Raw genomic sequence first — 20,286 nt, forward strand, 5'->3', positions numbered from 1 at the left:
TGACAGGAATATAAATGTTTCTAATATTATCTGGCCTTTCATATTAATAAGAAGTCAGTGTTCAATTGTCTGCTGTGTTCTGCTGCCTCTTTCCAATTAAAACGGTTCCAAAGGCTTATGTTAGTGATTCTGCAGGATAATTTATATATATATATATATATATGTGTGTGTATATAAATATATATGTGTATATACACACACATACACATAGACATATGTATTTTCCCATTAAAATAATACTGACTTTGCCAGAGGGATATTGCACACCATAACTTAGAAGTATAGCAACTCTTCTTTTTCTTACATGTTACCTGCCCAATGATTTCCTTTTGAGAGAGAAGGGAAACCATACTGTTCTCTTCTTCTGCAAGAACTATAGTAGCTAAGGCTCTGCCTCTCAGTTTATGTCTTATTCATGACAGCTAAATGCAATGCATGCAGCTGAGTACAAATGCAGGCTGCCAAAGCTCACATGGCCCCTTTTTGTCTTTCCAAGTCCAGTTCTGTGCTCAGCCAGATGTTACCCAAGAGCTCCCTGGTGGAACTGTTCTCATGCTTTCTTTTCCTCTGTCCTCCTGTGCCAGAACAACTAAAAGTTACCGTAGTCTTCAAACCCTGGAGCAGTGAGTAGGTCAGAAGAACCAAGCCCCTGTGTGATGGACTTTTGCCTTTCCTTGCAGCATTGGGTATTAGTGCTGCCGCTAGAAACCAGTTGTGACTTCAGCGACAATGAGATTCTGACATAGCAGCATATGAGCTGTCAGAAATGGGTTCTCAGCTGAAATAGATCAACAGTGTCTCTTTTACTGCACCATAGTCCTTTGGTGCCACTCTGCAAGGTAATGCTTGGTCTCTTGTTTGCCCTATTCAAAGACCAGATAGTGCTTCTAGTAAGGTGGAAACTTGTGTAACGCTTTGGGACTGCCATATTTCAAATTCCTCAACAAGAGAAATTTGGTACAGCACATTGGCCTTCTTAATGCCCATGTGTCTGTCCACCCTGTGCCCCCCGCGTGCCAAATAATGCGTTAGAGAGTTGGCAGGAGGCTGCAGTGCTCTTTGGCAGTATGTAGGGTTACGCCTGAAGGTAGTGGCGGGGTTGTGAAGGAAATGGTAAAGAATCCAAGGGAACCCCAGAACACAAGTCTTTGTCTTTACAAAAGCATGAGTTGCAGACAAGGTGATGGGGTGCTTTCAGGGTTTTTGTTTTTCCTTTCTGCACATTGTTATGAATCTTTACTCCATGCCTGCAAGTCTTTTATAGCACAAGAAGATTGCCTCCTGGGCATGGCAGGGGAGCTGTCTGTTTCCTTGAAACCATAAAAAATGATGCATTAATGTGCTAGCTGCGTTTACAAAGGGATGTGTTGAGATCTGAATGCACCTGGGAGAACAGCCATCATAAATTAGCATTTACCATCACAGATAGACCCAGTCAAACAACAGGGTCATCTTGGAAGAACCACAAAAGCACTACTAAAAAGATGAAAAAGCCTGTTGTACCTGAAAAGATTGGATTACTGGTATAATTTGTTATAAATCATCCGACTTTTATTCCATTGTTTTATGATGACTGTTAATCAACCTTTCCCCAAGTCACAGAACAAAATGACTGTTTCACATTTTCCAGGTTTTAAATCTTTGCTAACTTTGTCTTGAAGCATACACTTGTGTATCACCTGCTGCCAGTTGTTAGCACTGGGACTGTTAGGAGTGTGGTGTGAAACCATGCATCCAAAAGCGGGTGTTGGTTATGCCATCCCTGAGGCTGACGTGTTGCGAACCAAGGGTCCAGCAATGGCTGTGGGTTGGCCTGACAGCCTGGGAGAGTCCCTGGTATTTTTGACTAGTTCTTAACGAGATTCCTTGGATTAATAGATTCAGAAAGAAACCATGAAAACCTGTCAGAAGAAACGTACCATAGCCCGTTGAAATGAGGAAAGTTACCGATGGGAAGGAGGCACTACTGGTATATAAAATGTAAAAAAGGTTACATGAAGCACCTTCAGAAAAGACAGGATGGGACATGCATTTCACAAAGCATTTCTGCTCCTGAAGAGTTGCTTCAACAGAGTTTAGGCGCTTACGTTCAAAGGAGCAACTCAGGAAAGCTCTGCCAGGCCTGCTTCAGCCTCTGAGGCAAAGTTTTGCCTCGCCTTTGGGGCATAAAGTTCCCTTAGAAACATGAAGTTTTGCCCCTGAGTGTGCTCAGTCATGTGCTATCAGGATTTGAGAAAGAAGCATTGCCTGTGTCTGAATTATCTGAGTTCAGTTTCCAAGGTATGTTCAGAACATGACCTGAAATGCCTTGGATTCACTCAACAGAGCATATTAGGGTGAACTTTTCAGCAATAGCTTAATGCTTATAGCGTTTGCCAGGGAAGTGGGACAACCTTGGTGACAAGGATATCTGAGCTGCAGAGGGTGTGAGCCCGTTGCTCCCACAGAAACTTCCAAACTCCGAGTCCTGTTTTCTCAGAGAAATCACTTCTGAGAGGTGCTTCGGCTTCTGAAGGAGATAATTTTAGGTGTGGTATCATTTGACCACGGGTCAGGTTAAGCAACCTGTTCTTACGGCACCATCTGAATCCCAGTCTCTCTCGTGCTGGGAAGGGCCTTCACATGCCTTGCTCAGCTTCATGAATTTCACTCCCCAAATGGGTTGCCTGGTGGTGGTTACTGTTGTTGCAGCTTTGCTGGTGCGTTCATCCCTTTGTTAAAAGCCTGCCTAGGAAAAAGAGAGAGTCCCGTGAAGACAGATGCAACGACAGTATTCTCCAGCGCAGTGATGAGCTGGAGGATGCTGTGAACTTCTAGACTAGAAACATTATCATAGCTCTGTTTCCTGGCCAGCTAGTGGTGATTAGCTCGTGTTTTCTGTCATTTTCTCCTTCTGCTCCATTCCCTGCTTTTTTGTGTGTGTTCGGGTGTTTTGCTAAACAAGACCGTAACTCTGGATTAGGGTGGACTTTTTGGGGGTATTTCTGTAGCGCCTAGCACTGCAGGGCTCTGCGTTTGCACTAGAGCTCAAGGAGTGCTGTAATACAAATTTGTGATTATTATGCGTATGACTATATTATTTTGAACCTGCAAACATGTGCTGAGCACTTAGAGAAAGATGTGAGGACGATTCCTTTCCCAGGGATCCAGCAGTCTAATTTAGCCAGGGTTCAACCAGTGAGAACTTTACTAAGGCAAAATTAAAACAGAGCAGCTGGGATAGAGAAGTAAAGTGAATATTAATAGCTAGCATGATTACAGAGGTGTCGATAGTCTCATTGCTATTGTTCCTCAAATCTGTATTTCATTTCCCTTTGACTTCTTACAGTGGAGCTGGAAGCTACAATGAGATGTTGCATAGGTAAAACTAATCTGCAAAGTACGAGAATGAAACTTATTCTCCAAGTCCAGTTGATGTAATTTAAGTGTTGGCCCTCATCTCAGGGCAGAACGTCACTATTCCTGTAAACCTTCATCAGCATGAGCACTAACATGAGCAATGACACAGGCTTGCTCCAGAAATACTGTGCCGTTTCTTTGGCCTCTATGTTGCCATAGTGTAGACGAGAGCTGGAAGGGTTAAATCTGATTTCCATAAGCGTAAGCATAATAAACTATGTTAACTGTTCCCTGAGCATCCATAGTTTAAGTGCTCCTTATCCAAACTCTCCCAGTAAAACATCAAAGCCATCACAGGACAAGTCAGACAGTGTACCCGCAAAGCATGGTAATGCTGCCTTGGTGAACGCTACAGGAAAGAGCACGAAGGACAAGTACTGGGTAAAGTGAGATCTGAGATTTTTTATATTATCAGTGCATTTTTCTCTCTCCCTGGCAACAAAAATACTCCTGAAAGACAATGTGTTTTTATTATTATTATTTTATTATTATTATTTTATTATTATTATTTTATTATTATTATTTTATTATTATTATTTTATTATTATTTTTCTTTACAGTTTTGCTTATGCTTAGCGCTTTAAAAAAGCAGTTTCTCGCTGAGGCTCTTCCCGCTGCAGTCAGTGGCAAAAAGTCGCGTCATCCTCAGCAGGTGCAGTCCTTGAGTTTGTCATGTACGCTCTCCCGGGTTTGCCATAATAAGGCTCTGTCGGCTCCCCTACTTCCGCACGCCTGCATGTCCGTGGCTCCTGACGAGCGCGAGAGGTGTCACAGTCCACAGGGTACGCTCTCTGCGTGCAAACAGACCCGTCCCTACCTGTGGCCTGCCTGTTCCTTCACGACACTCGACACGCAGCACCTGTCAGGTTCTGCTTAAACACCTACTAACACCTGCTGAAGGTTATTTGCATTCTGCTGTTGATGTTGGTGTGACGGATTTCTGTGGCAGCGTCCGTAACTCTGTAGAAACGCTCCATTATTCAGTCCCAGCGAGCTAAGATGCTGCCCATTAAATCAGCCAAAGCAATTGTGAGGCCGTGAAAAGTCGCAGCTAATTTGAAATTTTATTAGTTCTCAGCTGATCTTGTGTGCTGCAGAAGCTGTCTCTCAAAAGCGGGCCGTTGCTCCTGTATGAAGCTCTGATGCTTGACACCTTGTTGGAGCTGCGTGGTGGTGAAGGGACCTGGAAATGAGACTGCTTGAGGCTTGAACGAGGCACGAGACTCCTGCAATACTTGTAGCCAGCAAATGCAGCAACCCAAAGAATACAGAATAGCAGCCCTGTTGCTGCTGGAGATGAATTACCTTGCGAGATGTTAGTGGCTGTGAACATGACAATTATTTTTTTTGTCTTGGGTGAGGAAGGGGCGGAAATATGTGACGCTCGTTTCATCGTAGTTTAAAGGTAAGCTGAAAGGTCTACCTCCCCTAATAAGCAGTGGTTACCCAACAGGCACAGTTTTTCCCAGCAGTTAACGCCTGGCTTTGTGCTTTAGGGTGTTAATCCATTCTTAGCAAAGGAGGCTTTCAGGGAAGCTAGGGAGTTTGGACATGAGGGTCTTACAGGCAAGGAGGATAGTCACAAAACCTGTCTTTAATTAGTTCGCTGCCTTTAGTTTAAAAGCTGCCTGAGAATTCTTAAGTGCTTGGGAGGGAAGGAACATGTCCCGCTTAGCCAAACATCTGGGAGGCGGGGCACTTACTTATGCAAACCTTGTGATTGTCATAACACACCTGGAACAGGTTCACTTTATTTGTTATTTTTCCAAAAAAAAGAAATTACTTTTGGCTTGGATCCTTCAACTCCTTGTGTGGTTATGCCAGGAAGCATGAGATAGTGATCCTCCAGCTTACCTGAGGCTCCTACGGGGAGGGTGAGGAAGGCACAGTTCTGAGTAGTCTGCATTGACCCCAGTAGATCCAGATTATCAAAACTGTCCAGTTGTTTTGGGTGTCTTCACTTTTTTGCATGCTAGTATTGATACATCATGAAGGGCATGATCTAAGTTACGCATCGATGGTAGGCAGGCAGAATATATCCCTTTCAGTACCGGTTCACTAGTTCTTAAGGATACAAGGCAAAAAGACAGTAAGGGAAAGATGAGAAAATGTGTTTGAGAACACATGAGATGAGGTGAAATAGCTGGGTGCAAAACCAGTAAGAAACCTGGGAGAAGCGTCCCTTTCTCTTATCTTATAGCCAGTATTAAACAGGCATCATCTTTGCTAGACCAAGCTCCTGCTCTAAGAAATCACAGATAGCTTCAGAGTTCAGTCTTTTCCTTGAAGCAATTCTTGCGCTGAGAAGAAGCTGCAAATACGTTATTAGATACAGATCTCTAATGAGAATTATGGTTATTTGGTTGGGTTACACTAGCACTTCAAAGTCTTTTGGGACTAGAGCAGCTGTTTTGTGAGCGCAGAATAAAATGGCAGTTTCTGCTCCCAAAGAGTATGCAGTCCAAGTTGGTATCTGGAGGAGCTCACCAAAGGGATTGATGGGCTTGTAATAATGTGTGATCTTTAAAATGAGATAGAGAATTTTTCTAAAAGTAGCATTCCAACTCCACCCAGAAGATATGAGCTAGATGCAGTAATCCCAAAGTAAAATTCTCTGCTAAGGACGTACAAAGAGGGCAGATTCTCTGATCACAGGGGACTCTTCTGGGTTTGAAGTCAAAGAATAATGTTAGCTGAATAAAGTGGAACTGCTTTATCCTAAGTAGCAGAAAAACAACATTTTTCTGAGGAGTCTCGTTGATTTCTTTTTAGCAGTGATGTCCTCCTTCATGTCAATCCCTCTCTAAAGGGGTTTGTTTGCAGTCAGTGAGGCAGGGCTCCCCAGGCGACATCCAGAGGTCCTGTCCAGCCTAAATTATTCTATGGATCCATGCTTCTAAGTTAAAATGTAGCCCATTGATTGTGTTATTTACCAGATGTGGCAATGCAGCGCCAATGACTCCCTTTTCACACAGACAGTGACTTGATTTACCCCATAGTAACTCTGAGATTGCAAAAGATATTTTGTGGTTTTTGCACAAAGTATGTCCAGCAAAAGAGTTTCGTTTTTGGCAAGGCTGCCAGCCTGGTTGTTAAGGACATCTCTGTTTGTATAGGATATTTAAAACGTCTCAAACATATAAAAACATGTACTGCATGGTACTAGGAAGGAACACAACAGAGAGCTTAAAATCTGGGTCAGTGACAGATATCCAAATTAATTTGTTAATTGAGAAGCATCTATGTTTGAAGCTGTTTCTATAAGAGTTCCGTGTAACGAGATCCTGGATGCAGCCCTACTCAATATCTTTATAATTGTCTTAGAGAATAATTTAAATCTTTGCTGCTAAGATCTTCAGGTGACCCAAAGCTTGGTATGGTAGTAAACACCATACACAGATCGTTTTAATACAGAGTCATCTGCCTCACGTGGCTGAACGGTCACAATCGAACAAAATATGTCTAAACGCAGCCAAATGAAAGATAATACCCCTGGGAACGAAAAAGCATGTTATACCTTTGGGTTGGGAGACTCTTAAAAAGCAATGACTCAGAACAGGATTTAGAGGTCATTGGAGATAACTGTCTCAACATGAGTTCTCAGTGCAATACTGTTCCTAAAAGGCTACTGTGATCCTTAGAAGTATGAAAAAAACAGAAGTAGGGAAGTGGTCTTACTTCTGTACCCAATATTGCTGCTACAATTCTATGTCCAGCCTTGATGCCCACATATGACAAAGGATATGAGGGGTGGCAAACAAACCTTACCATGGGAAGTTTAATCTCCTCAGCTGTTCGAAGAAAAGGTTGAGAACGGCTTGACTGCTGTGTGTGGAGGAGAGGTATTGGTAACCTCGCAGATAAAGCTGAAACAATTTCCAGTGGCGGGATGTTGGAGTGAGACAAAATTCAACCTTGAAATAAGATGCCGTTTCCTAGCAGTAATTAAGCATTTGAATAGCTTACCGGAGGAAGTGGTAGACTCACTACAATCAGCTGTCTTTGAAATATGAGATAACTTTCTAAAAGACAGGCTTTAATCCAGTCCTGGGGAAAAAAATGAACAGCCTGTGTATGTAAGAGGTCAGACTAGCTAATCATAGTAGCCACTTTGACCTTAAAACATATGAATTACTGTAATTCTCTCCAAGCAGGACTTTCAGCCTTGTAGGGAAAGAATTCAACAACGCATTTGTTCCTCTGATTTCAAGGGGCCATAGTCATATTATGGCTAGATGTAGCATGATGGGGCCCCACTTTTTAAAGCCCGTAGCTGTATAAACATGGCCATAATTGAGAACTTGTTGTGCTGCATATTTGTGGTCTGGGAGCTACCTGAACTAGGAATCCACGCATAGATCTTGGGTGACTGGCTTTGCTGTTGCAAACCTTGGCCTGCAAAAGTCACTGATCTTACATTCATCTCAGTCTTTTATGTCTCTGAAAATTTTGCAGTGAGTTCTAAGGAGAATTCACCTTTACGCTTTATGAATTTCAAAGGTGTTTTTATTTTGACTTCATACTGCTTTGTGAGATCCTACCTTGAAATATTTTCCTTTGCTTCCAATACTGCCTTCCCACATTTGTTTTTGTCTTATTCGGACCATAAAGATTTTTTTTTTTTAATTTTGCTCTAATTTTATTGATCCATGCAGCTCCCTGAATAGGGAAGCTCTTCAAGGGTAGGGAGCTCCTTACAAATTTCACTTTATCTTCACTCTTCTGACAGAGCCAGTAAGAGATCTCAGGGCACGAGAAGTCATAGATGTGTACAATTTCATTATATCTCCTTACAGTTCACTGGATGGCACCACTTGGAACACTTATGGAGCGTGTAATAAAAAGCACATGAAAATTATATTCAGATGGGCACAGCACTATTTCTGATCTGGTTTGTAGCTTAACTCTTGCTGTTCTCCACATCACCGACAAAAATGGCCTTTAAATTTTCCAAGCTAAAGAAATACTTTGCCTTGAAACTGCTGTTAATATCAGAGAGAGTTGAGCAACTAAATCCCACTTTAGCTCCTGAGGACCTTAAAGGCTAGAAGATCTGAGTGAAAAATCTCTTTGGTATAGTTACCCCCAGCTTAGTCCACACAGGCCTGAAAAGTATGAACTGAAATGTTAATCTGCAGAGGAGGGCTTGGCGTTACCACCTGTAGAAAAAACATTGTCCTGTGCATCTGTTCTTCAAACATTCATCCACTCTTCCCTGCAAAAAGAACATTTCCTTGCTGTTTTGCAGCTTCAGGTCTCAAAACACATTTCTGATGTCTGAAATAAAGACAAGGTACTGAAGAGGTATGGTACAGATGGTTTTCCATCCTCTCACTTCAGTGTCTGCAGCCTTAGAAAACATTATTAATGTGTAGGAGAAAACGACAACATTTTATCTTGCTTGAAATTGTATTGTACCAGGGCTGGTTTGTTGCTTCGTGTCTTTTTCCTTTTTTTAATTTTTTTTTTTTTCCCCAAATAGGTAGTTATATACAGACATACTATATCCATGCAGGTCTTTATTTTGTGAACCTTATCTCAAATTCCGTCTGAGATTTGACCTTCCAGAATCCTACTGGCTTAATCATCTGCAGAAAGTCATTTTTTTAATGGGCAAATAAAATATAATTAGTCCTTTTTCATTATCACTAGTCATCAAGAGAAAAGGCAGATGGGTAGATTTTGTGCCTGAGCTGATAAATTTTTGTGGCAATTTTGCAATGTGTTATAAAGATGCAGAGATATCAGTACAAAGGTAAGGATAATGGATGGGATTTTCAAAAGCACTTCTGCTAGTTTAACACTGCTCCAATTATCATTAGTGGCAGATGCAGAGCACTTGTGAAAATGACTCATTGCTTGTTTGTGTGCATGTGTACATGGAGCAGATAGTTCATGACACTCTCACCCACACATAGATGGGAAGCCCTGGGAACATCAGACAGGCCTTTTCTTTTCAGTTTTCTGTGTAAGGGTAACCACATGAAATGATCTTGTCAGTGATGTTTTATGGCACTAAAATTTCCCAAGACTGAAGTGGTATAACTCAACAGAATCCTAGTCCGTGACATGTAAGCCGTCATAAGTACTGCAGCAATAATAACAGTTCCTATTTATATTGCAGCAAATTCAAAATAATGCCAATAGCATTAGTGAAAGGACTTCCAATTTGTACTGGAGTGATTGGGATGAAGCTGAAGCTCACAGTTCGTAATATGGCAAATGGCTTGTTTTATTTCACTATTTCCTTTGAGATAGAAAATATATTATCCTGGCAACTCCAAGTCTCATCCCACTCCAGGAGAGACGTATCTCTCAGAACAGTTTTGCCCTGCAGATTCATTTCTTGCTTCCATGCTGAAATTGCCAATAGGATGTTAGCTGTAAAGGTGGTTCCTCTGATATACAGAGCTCCCACCAACTAGACTGAGACCAACCACTCATTTCACATAGGCTTGAGCAGCCATCACATGGTAACAATTTTCATTCCTTATCAAACTGTCTTCTTTGAACGAGTGACTTAGAAGTGAAGGGCTCCATATCCCATTACCCAAGACCAAAAACGTCCAGTGCCCTTATCAGGGCTCCATATCCCATTACCCAAGACCAAAAACGTCCAGTGCCCTTATCTAATGTAAAGATCCATCTCAACTACGTGTTAACAACTTTTATTTCTAAATATGATGCTCCATCAAACGTCTTCTGAGCTTCTTCTGTACTTCCTTTCCTGCCACTGCTTTTAACCATACTGTTTGCAGTGAAAAGTGGCATCTCAACATGAACTGGGGAACAGGAGGAGAAATGGAGGGGGGACTGTTTATTCATTTGATGACAGCTATGCAAACTTTCATTTTACTAGGGTACATTGGGTAAGTTTTCCTCAGTTGTGTGGCCATTGCTATTATTGTCTTTATTATTAATTTAGCGGTGCTGGAAGTACAAGATTTATAACCTGGGAATTTGAGGCCCTGTTACTGTGTGTTTGCACAGAAAAAAATTGACACAGACCAAAGCAAGCTACATTTCATGGCTTTCTTCACTGCTTAGTCCTGCTGAAAGAGAACCTGATAGCTCTGGTGTGATGCACTATGCCTGTGATTTCTGCTGGGTACAGAACCCAAGTACCAAAGTTATTAGTTTAGAGACATAAAAAGAACCTTTTGAGGCTTTTAAGGTATCTGAGTGTCTGAGATGTGAAATAACATATCCCAGAATCAACCTCAAATATGGTTTTTTTAGCTTCTAATTCTGTGTATATATGTGAATATTTTCATATATATATTTACACATATTAATGTTCATTTGATGTTATTTATCGGGGCTTTAGGGAACATGCCTTATTCTATGCGAATGTAAATTGCTGTTTCTCTTATCGTGCGCATTAGAAGGAGCTCTTGCCCCAAAGTCTACAACACTCCTTGTTACCATTGCTCTAAAATCTTCCTTACCCTTCTGTAGATGGCCTGGTGGATTGCATGGACCCAGACTGCTGTTTGCAGCCGTTGTGCCACGTCAATGCGCTGTGCCTAGGCTCCCCAGACCCTCTGGATATCATCCAGGAGACGCAAGCCCCTGTCTCCCAGCAGAGCTTGCATTCGTTCTACGATCGGATCAAGTTCCTGATCGGCAAGGATAGCACTCACGTCATCCCAGGAGACAATCCCTTTGAAAGCGGGTAAGTGAATTTTATCTTTTTCTTCAATAAGAGCTAAAGCCCGTGCCACCGGCCCATTGTAAGATGTGTAATGGCAAATTGCCTAATAAGAAATGGCAGCAAGATGCAGGACACGGGAACTGTCATTACCAGTCTCCCAAGTGCCTGTCCATGGGAAGTAGATATCTGAAGAATTTTGTAGTTGATGTAATTCTGCTGACTGTCCTTCCGAGAGTAAGGCATGCACAGCTCAATAAATTAAAGGGATGGAGACACTCTTCTGCACTGGTGAATCAGTATTTTCTTTATATTTTCTTTATATGGCCTCTCTTACTTTGAACTATAAGACCGTCTTTTGGTTGTGCTAATCCTGGTAGACCAGCAGAATTTCTTCTACTCTGTTCTGTCACCTTTCTTACATTTTCTGCTTTTATGAATCAGCTCGTTACAGAAAAGTTTCTTTATCTTCTATCAATCACATGTATACCCAGGGGTTGTGTCACAAACACATGGATTTTACAAAACACTGGACCGTCCTCAAAATCAGTGAATAGGTAGGTTGCCTTTAGACCATCTAGTCACAACGTATCTCCAGCAGGAATTTTCACTCCCTGTGTAATACGCCTCTGATTTGTCTCTAATAACTTAAGGTTTTGTTTGCTCATCTGTAAGGTCCTGGCAGCTAGTAAGACAAGATGCTGCTCTGTCAATGCAGATGGGCAGTTGCATCTTTCCTACCTTCTTTCATTTCAAGGAGTGAATGCCGTTCATTCAGGAGGGCTCTTCTAGTTGAATTGAATGTCATTTGCCAGAAGTATCCAGTAAACAGCAGCAGCAGATGTTCTTGCGTGTTACACAGATATTTGACAAATCCAGTAGAGAGGGAAACTGGAACTATGTTTACAATCTCTGATAACAAATGACTGTTACAGCCCTCTGGAGAAAATCTTATAGTACAGAGAGGGCCAATAGAGTGATTTCCAATGTAAAAAATCAAGTAGAATATAGATTGGTTTTAATATTGAGACATTCTTTATCACTGCAATCATCATCAAGAAATGGGAACTGGCAAAGAAATCTTTTACAGTTCACTTCTGTGACTGCATTTCAGCCATTCATTTAAGTACAAGCCTGGGTCTCAGGAGAGGTAGTCCTTTCAAAATCACGTACTTAAAGCAGGACACCATAATATATACCCCAGGATGTGGGATTCTTAGATCATTCAACGTCTGCTCTGAGTGCTGCCATTCAGAAATGGTGACCCTGAGCCATACGGTGGTTCTCAACACTTGGATTTGAACTCTGTTTAATTCCACTTGATTATTAACCACTTACTTTCAGCTTTCCCCCCCACAGCAGCAAATGTGTTGGCACTGAAAACATACAACCCCCATGTTCATAAAGGTAAGATAATTCAGCGCTTGCATCTCTGCAGCCTTCTCAGGCCCTTCGGCATCTGAACAGTGCCAGCATCCCCTGAGTACCACGCTCTGGGCACTGCCACGTGCAGTGGTCTGCAGGCTGACCTCAGACACGAGACACTTAGAAATATGCCAGTGTCAGGGAGCTAGCCTGATGACCTGGAATCCCTGATTTGCCTAACTGCCTAGTCCTTAAGAGTCCAAGAAAGCTAACTAGGGTGTTTCATATTAAGGCCAAGCAATCCTTATGTAGCAAACAATATTGTTCTTTGTCAGCGTTCTCAAGACCGCAGATGCTAGATCCTAAACAGTTCAGTCTCTTGACTAAATGTTAGCATAGTGAATTCTCTGCTGTCAGTTGTTGTGATTTGTTGCAGTAAAATCAGGCATCGGAATAGAAAATAGATGTTAAACTCACAGTTTCATTTTCTAGGGTATTTAAGGTTATAATGCCTCAGCTGAGCTCACAGTCAGAAGAAGCCTTTCCACAGAGGACTCTCGTGTCAGAGCCGTGCAGAAGTATCTTTTTTGGTGGGTGGGGAGTTTTGATAGACATGCATCTGATATCATGTTCGTGTTTTATGAACTTTTCCACTGACACCTAGAGAACCATAGGAGTCCTCATGCAAGTAAGATAAAACACTTTTCAACTTCTCTTTAAAACGCTGCTGAAATGGAAGGAAATCATGGGAATTACCCATTTCTACAGTGAATTGCTTCTAGGAGTGCCAGTGGAGGACCAGAAGAAAGTCTGTGCATCATTTAAGTGCCGCTTAGATTCCTAAAGGAGTTCCGTGTGTTTCATAGACCTGATGGTACATCTCTGTATAGGATGGAATTACGTACAATGTGTAAATGTCCTGCTAAAGAAAGATTCAGAATTCAAAAGGAGCATCTGCTACCAGAAATGTTTATCTGCCATATAGTTTACTAGAGTGAGGGAATTCAACGATTGAATTCAGCAGGAAGTGTTTTAATGATTGCATTTCGTTAACTGCATTGGAACTAATAAATGGGCCTCCTTGTTCCATGTATGTTTAGCACGAAGAATTATTTAGTTGTAGCGATGATTTATAAGGTTGCCATTCTTAAAATATCAGCATCGGATGTGTATCACTAAATATGGTCTATAGATGTGCCACTTCAAGCTGTGATTGTATTGCGTCTCTCAAGTTAAATAGCTGACTCATCACAAGAGTAGTTGCAGGTAACAGTGAAAGACCTCGGTAGAAGGTGTACTTTCCTCTGAGACAGGATCATAGCATACAGTTGGAGCTTATCGATCTGTTGTATAGCTAGAAGTGCTGTTATTCTTTGGGCATATTGAAAGATATCATGACTTCTTGTGAGTTCTTAAAGATCTTACAGATCTGGATAAACTCAACCATTACAAGTGTTTTCTGCCTACTTAGCTTGTCTCTGTAGTTTCAACTAGATATGCACCATCCAGAAAGACAAAACAGCTGTCACTGTCACCCTAGAAATGGCAGCTCTTCAGTGGTGGTCAGATGGTGACATCTCCATGCAGGGGTTAGAACCGCTTGGGACCAAGTTAGGCTGGGTGAATGTGACTGACTTCATTTCCACGTGTAAATATGTCCTGTATTCAGTAACATTCTTGTTGAGTCTCCTCCAGCTGTGCTTACAACAGACAGATGATAATCTCTCTCTTATCCGTGGAGCTGCTCAATGGCTTCATGAAGATCACAGCAGCAGCTGAGGGCAAGATAAACCATTTTCATCTCTCCTGTAGCTACTGGCTGAATAGCGTGTTCAGCAAGAGGAGAGGGAATATTTCTGTTCTGACAGAAGGGGCCTGCATACTGCACAGGACACTTTTCTCCCCTGTGTTGTTGTCATCGTGATTCGTGAAGTCACCTCCTTCCTGGTGTAGACCAGGACTGTAGACTGATGACCTTGGGAAGTCCTAGCTCTATTGCAGTGCCGGCAACCTCATGGGGCAGAATTGGAGTTTAATACGCGGCACTAGCCAGGAGGAGTCCCATAGCGCAGAGGTGATGAGAGGGGATCCTATGTCTCCCACGTGGCTGAGTCATGAAAAGATCCTCCTTAAGGTCAGTGAGTTCAGAAACCGCAGCCTCCTCCTCAGGGCCTTACCAGCTCATGGCTGGCTGTTGCATCCAATGCTGCAGTTAGAAAGGAGGTCCCCTGGGAGGACCACAGAAATGCAGTGCATTTGCATTCCTTTATGAACTATGCAGAAGTGGCAGCAGAGTGAAGAAGATGACTGAATACCTATGCAATATATTTCCTGGGCTTCAGAGACACAGCTTAGCCAGCCTTTAGAGAGAACAGCAGTGCAGATCACCTAATGGGTACAAATAAATGAATGCCTCATGACAGCTAGCCTTTGAGTGAATTTATTATTGAATTACACTCCAGCTTTTTAAGAACAAACTGAGCTGACAAGCTCTCTCACCGCTGCAGAAGAAAAAAGAAAGACAATGATAAATTACCCTGATGGATAAAGGTAAAGACCTTGTCTCCTCCAAAATACCAGCAATTATATATTATTCATGTTAGGAAAGAAAAAATAATCATTCTCATATTGAAATGAGTGTTTATGATGATAAAGCAAGTAGCTAAATTAAATTCTGGATGCACAGAATGTCTTTTCACATCATTTTGATGAACAGGTAACAAGTACTCTTCTGCTACTTGATCGTTCTTGTATTGATTTTGAAACCACTTACTCTTGCTGTTTGCTTTGTATTTTAAGCCATTCTTAGTTGTCCATCACCGTAAGGAGCAGCACAAGATACAGTGGCGTCAAGTAGTTGACTTTCAAGTAGGACACCTGATATCCTTGTTCTCTCTGGAGGGACGGTGTCAGAAAATTGTGAGAACAGAGTAAAGTCCTGAGCCACAGAGTCTTTTATGTTAAGTGTTGGCATAGGACTAACGTGTCTCACAAAACCACGTGTCGAATTAGTATTTTCTGTAAAGAGTATTTGAAAACAAATCAGCTGATTTTTAAGTCGATATGTGTTAGACACCTTCTTTTTATGGCACAGTTTTCATATATCACTTGGTAATGTGCTGCCAATATTATTAACCCATTCTAATTAAATGGGCAGCTAGAAATAATTAGCTGAGTTATGATAAAGACACATCAGAGAGCACAGTCTGTTTAGCAGCTGCAAGAATGGTCTTTTATTACCCCAGACATATCACTCCACCTCCCTGTGCCTCCCTGTACAACATACCTTACCTATCTAGTTGTTGAGGAGTTATACAAGCTGTGTGAGATACTAGGATGGAAAGGTACACTATAAAGGCAATTGTGCAGTATTTTATTATAAATAAATAAATGGATGTTTTTTATTATCACATTAAACTGCATTGATCCAAACCCCATCAAAACCAAAACTGTGAGTATTGATCATGGCCAAAGAAAACCGAGTCAGGGAAGGGCTGGAGAACAGGGGAAGATGAAAATGGCTTCCAGAATTGGTAGTGCCTCTGGCTCAGTCCTGAATGATTTAGAAAAACTGTGGGAAGGTATAATAATATCCTTGAAAGGAAACATTCAAAGCACCTTTTCTTTTCCTTTCACCCATTTTTTCCCCACCCCTGAACGGATACGTATTCCCCACAGCAGATCTTGCTGAGTTCACGGTGAAACCAAAGTGCTTTGTTTTTGCTGTACCTCTTACCTTCAGGTTGCTGGTGTGACTTTGATACTGCGAAGTACCAAACACTTCTTTTCTTTAGCGAAGACAAAGTCAGAGAGAAGTCAAAACACCAAAACTAGCCAGGTGTAGATTTCTGCTGCTGATTCCTCAGGAGCTGGCTGGTCCAGCCCATGGCTTTGGCCTGGCTCCAGGAAGATCCAGCTCCATTGCGCTGGCAGCGAGATGACGTGGGTAGATGCAGCCACTGAGCTGCAGTCGCCTCCGGAAGCAATGTAGCAGCTCCACCATTTGGGACAGTTTGGAAAGATAAATACTGTACCCATTTAAGACTGTGTCATAGATATTAGGCACTACTCAGCGATCCTGACAGTGAGCATTCATGGCACAGCATGATACATATGCTCCTGTAACCGGCCTTGAGAACAGGGTCGTATTTTTCCCTGTTTTATACCAAGCTACCACAGCACCTTTTCAGACCATCTCCTTCTCAGCGCTACCGTCTTCCAAAGGCATCATTTCGCTTTTGCTTCTTTCTGCTGAAGTGAACTACTTATTAGCTGCAAATCACACCTTTTTGAAATATAGGAGAATAAAGAGGAATTTTCAAAGACGGCAGTTTTATTTTGGTAATTATTGCTCTTAAGCACAGGAAAGCATGCTTTCAAAACTTATCTTTTCAGAATACAAGGCAATACGTATATGCCTTTTCAATGTTTGCCTTTTTCCTTTGATTTTAAATTATACAGCATTATTTCATCTCAAAGTGAGTTTGAGTTGAGGATGGCATTATTTCTTTATAATAAACTAATGAAAAATATGCAGCTACTTACTTCCACATTGTAGAATTCCTATCTGCAGGGTTCTTTGAAGGAAAAGTTTCTACGCATTTGAACATTTCTTTCCGTAACATAGATAGTGTAATCATAATGTAATTATATTCCACTTTACAAGTGGCATTGAAAGGAAATCCTGTGTACAGTCATTAGAGAAACTGGGATGCAGTTTTTAACAACTATTACAAATTGCTGGATATTTATTACACAGTGTTCTTTTTCTAGGTTTTCTGGAGCCTTCTACTAGAAAAAGTCATACTTGAAGAAATTATGAATTCATCCCTCCTCTGTTAATACACGTTAAACTATTCATTTCCCCTCTCAGTGGGCAAAGAATATTCAAAACTAAAGGGATATCTGACGAAAAAAGAAGTTGGCATTGTGACTAGGGATAAAATAGGATGCAACATATATAACCAGCAAAAGAGAAAGGAGATAGAAAATATAAAGAGGAGAAGTGGCTGGATAACGTCAGAACCAATTGCATACAAGTTAAACTCTGCCACGCTTTTAATTTTAAACTTTTGGCCCTCAAAATGCAGAGGGAGGCTTCCAGCACAGTCCAGGGACAAATTGGTCGCCTTGGAAGAATCAACCGAATGACCTTCATGTTGAGCCCTGCAGGAGCTGCAGAAACCTAGACAGCAGTGAACTTAAACCAAAGTGGGTCACAGCTCCTGCTTCTTTACTGGAAGCTGAGTTGTGGCTTCGAGAGATGCCTTTCCTTTTGTTCAGAACCACCTCTGTTAGCTCTGCTTGAAAAAGAAAGTAAGTACAACTGCAGTTCTTGAGTAGGATCCTCTTGGTGTGTGGTGTGATATGGGCATGCTTCCAAAATCAGGCAAAGTAACTTGTCTGAACGCGGCACGGTCCGCTACCTAGCATTCAGAGGACTCAGGTGATTCCCATGTACCGAGGAGTGTGTAGAAAGCAAAACACAAGGCTCCAAAACTCCTAGGTAAAAAGGCAAGATTCCTAATAAGTTAATTACTTCCAGGATTACACAGATCCTGATGGGTGGTTTTAAATTTTGGTTTTAGGAGTCTGAACTGTGCTGTAGTTGCTGATGTATTCTCTTGGATCTGGGGCACAGATATTTGATTAATATTTATTCAGTATTTGAGGTACGTTCCTCTGAAAAAAAGAACAGCCCGCATCCCCATTGTTTGATAGTAATCATCGACCAGTATGTCTGGCTTGATAATTGTGAGCTGAGTCAGTAGTTCCATTGAATATAATAACATCACTAGAAACAACATGCCTTGTTCAATAGAGAGACTTGATTATTTCATTACTACATAGGGTTTCTTCAAAGATAGTATCAGCTCACTGTTGTAATGATTCTCCTGTGGGACCGTGACACGTTCATTCTGCAAAAAGCTGCAGCTTTCTGCCCAGAGCTCCTTGTTGCCTCACCTCCGTGGAAGTTTGTTGACCCCACAGCAGAACGGACAGCGTGAACATGCCACACCTGGGTCAGTGCAAAGTCAGCTTTCCCAGGTGAAACTGCTGGGGAGCTGATGGGAGCTCATCCTCCTGGCTTTGCACCAATGGGGGTTAAGCTCAGCTTTCCCAGATCGCCTTTGTGGCAGTCACCTCTGCTAACAGCTGAGTCCAAGTACAGTTTTCAACCGTTTGAATATTTCCAGAAGAGTCTGTCCTTTGAGTCTGACAGTTGCATGCTAAATTTGTTAAAACCTCACAAATAAAAAGTCGATTTTAAAATCCCAACCATAAACGCTTATATTTTTATTGAATCTTTTTTTTTCATAATTCCTGTGGATCATTACGAAGCGTTCAGACATATATGTAGTTAAAGAACTGTCTCTATGATCATCCAAAAGAGGTCATAACATAATTATAACATTATGTTATAATTAACATGTAAATAATATATTTCTTCTTCTATCCCATTCAGTTTTCCTTTCACTGTATCTCAAATTCAGTGGGAGGAATTGCTTTTATTTTGGGTCTTCTGCAGAGCTGAATATTTGGCCACAGCTAACAAAATAAATACCAGGCCTAAGATATTATAATAATACAGACCTGCTAAGTTCTCCGTCTTTTTTTTTTTTTTTATGAAGACTTGACATGAATACATTAGTCATCCCTCGAAGTTACTGCACCATAAAGTTTTTACCTCTCATAGAAATAATGGTTATAGGATCACTTCTGGAAAGTTATGAAATGATTGTAATTCAGTATAAGGCACAAAAATTATCTTGCACCTTATGAGCTACTGAAATTCTGACTTGGATTTTATGGACCTAGAACGTTAAGAGTCTGATTCCATTTCCCTGGGCTCTTGTACAAAGCAGAAGAGTGTGTTTCTTTGGTTGCACTGGAGTAAAGGAGAGAATCATCACCTTTAAAGCATTTCTCAGTCCACAGCGTTGGGGATACAAAGGCTTCTCGCTGAGACTTTACAGTACATCAACGCCCTACTGTATTATGCATTGCGTTTTCTATAAAACTCTATTCTAAAATATATTCACTTAAATTTTATAGTTGGAGCCAATTTTGTAATTTCAGAGATCAGTGTCATTGTCTTCTCCTCTTCCATTTCCTAGTTGCTGAGCACCTTTCCTACACCCTTTATCCTCCCACCTTCCCATAACAGCTCAGCTGAAAAATCTTGGGATGCTGAGATAATGAGTCAGTGAGGTGGAGAGAGCCAGGATGGTTCGGATGCAGGAGTGGCATCTGTTTCTTGCAGTGACCAGGTTGCATGCCAGATCAGAGAGGATGTGCTTTCAGAAAGAGGAAAGGGACAGACACTGGGTAGGTGAATAAGGTCCCAGTCTTTGGAGAAGCTTCCAAACAATAAGGGCAGCTAAAACCTGAGGCCTTCAGGAATGAAGCCAGCAGGGAATTACTCTGAGAGCAATGATCATTTGATCATGAGTTTGTTAGAGGTGGGACGTGGTCATGCGACAAAGATGCCTTCTTTTTGCTTTGGAGGAGTCACAACTAGTAATGGCTGCTCCACAGCCTTACTAACAAAGATGATTTTTTGAGAACTCTCGGTTTGTAAGTCTTCACAGAGCAAAGTGGAGGCCTTGAGAAATTGGTCTCAAAGCTAAACCTACTCATGAATACTAAAAGCATGAGATGAAGACGCCGTGTTTTGATACTATCAGGCTAGGCCAGATCCAAAAAGACAAGGAGAAGAGAAATTGCATCTAGAGGTGTTTTTGTGAATCTTGATTAATAAGAGCTTTTCTCTCGTACTTCAAATGCCAGCTTCATTAGCCACATTCATCAAAGTATCTGAGCATTATGTTGTTTTTTCCCCAGTCGTCCTTAGGCCAGTTTAAGTAATG

The 20,286-nt window shown here is 41.5% G+C and overlaps 1 protein-coding gene across 2 annotated transcripts in view; it reads left to right on the forward strand.

Moving 5' to 3' along the window:
- Positions 1-20,286, forward strand: part of TENM4 (teneurin transmembrane protein 4) — a 394,575-nt gene that overhangs the window by 285,488 nt on the left and 88,801 nt on the right. For both annotated transcript variants that reach the window (XM_068930642.1, XM_068930643.1), the window contains one exon: positions 10,858-11,074. In XM_068930642.1, the coding sequence (XP_068786743.1) occupies positions 10,858-11,074 (217 nt within the window). The remainder of the gene's footprint in view (positions 1-10,857; positions 11,075-20,286) is intronic.

Source organism: Struthio camelus, chromosome 1 (assembly GCF_040807025.1).
Source record: "Struthio camelus isolate bStrCam1 chromosome 1, bStrCam1.hap1, whole genome shotgun sequence".
NCBI lineage: Eukaryota > Metazoa > Chordata > Aves > Struthioniformes > Struthionidae > Struthio > Struthio camelus.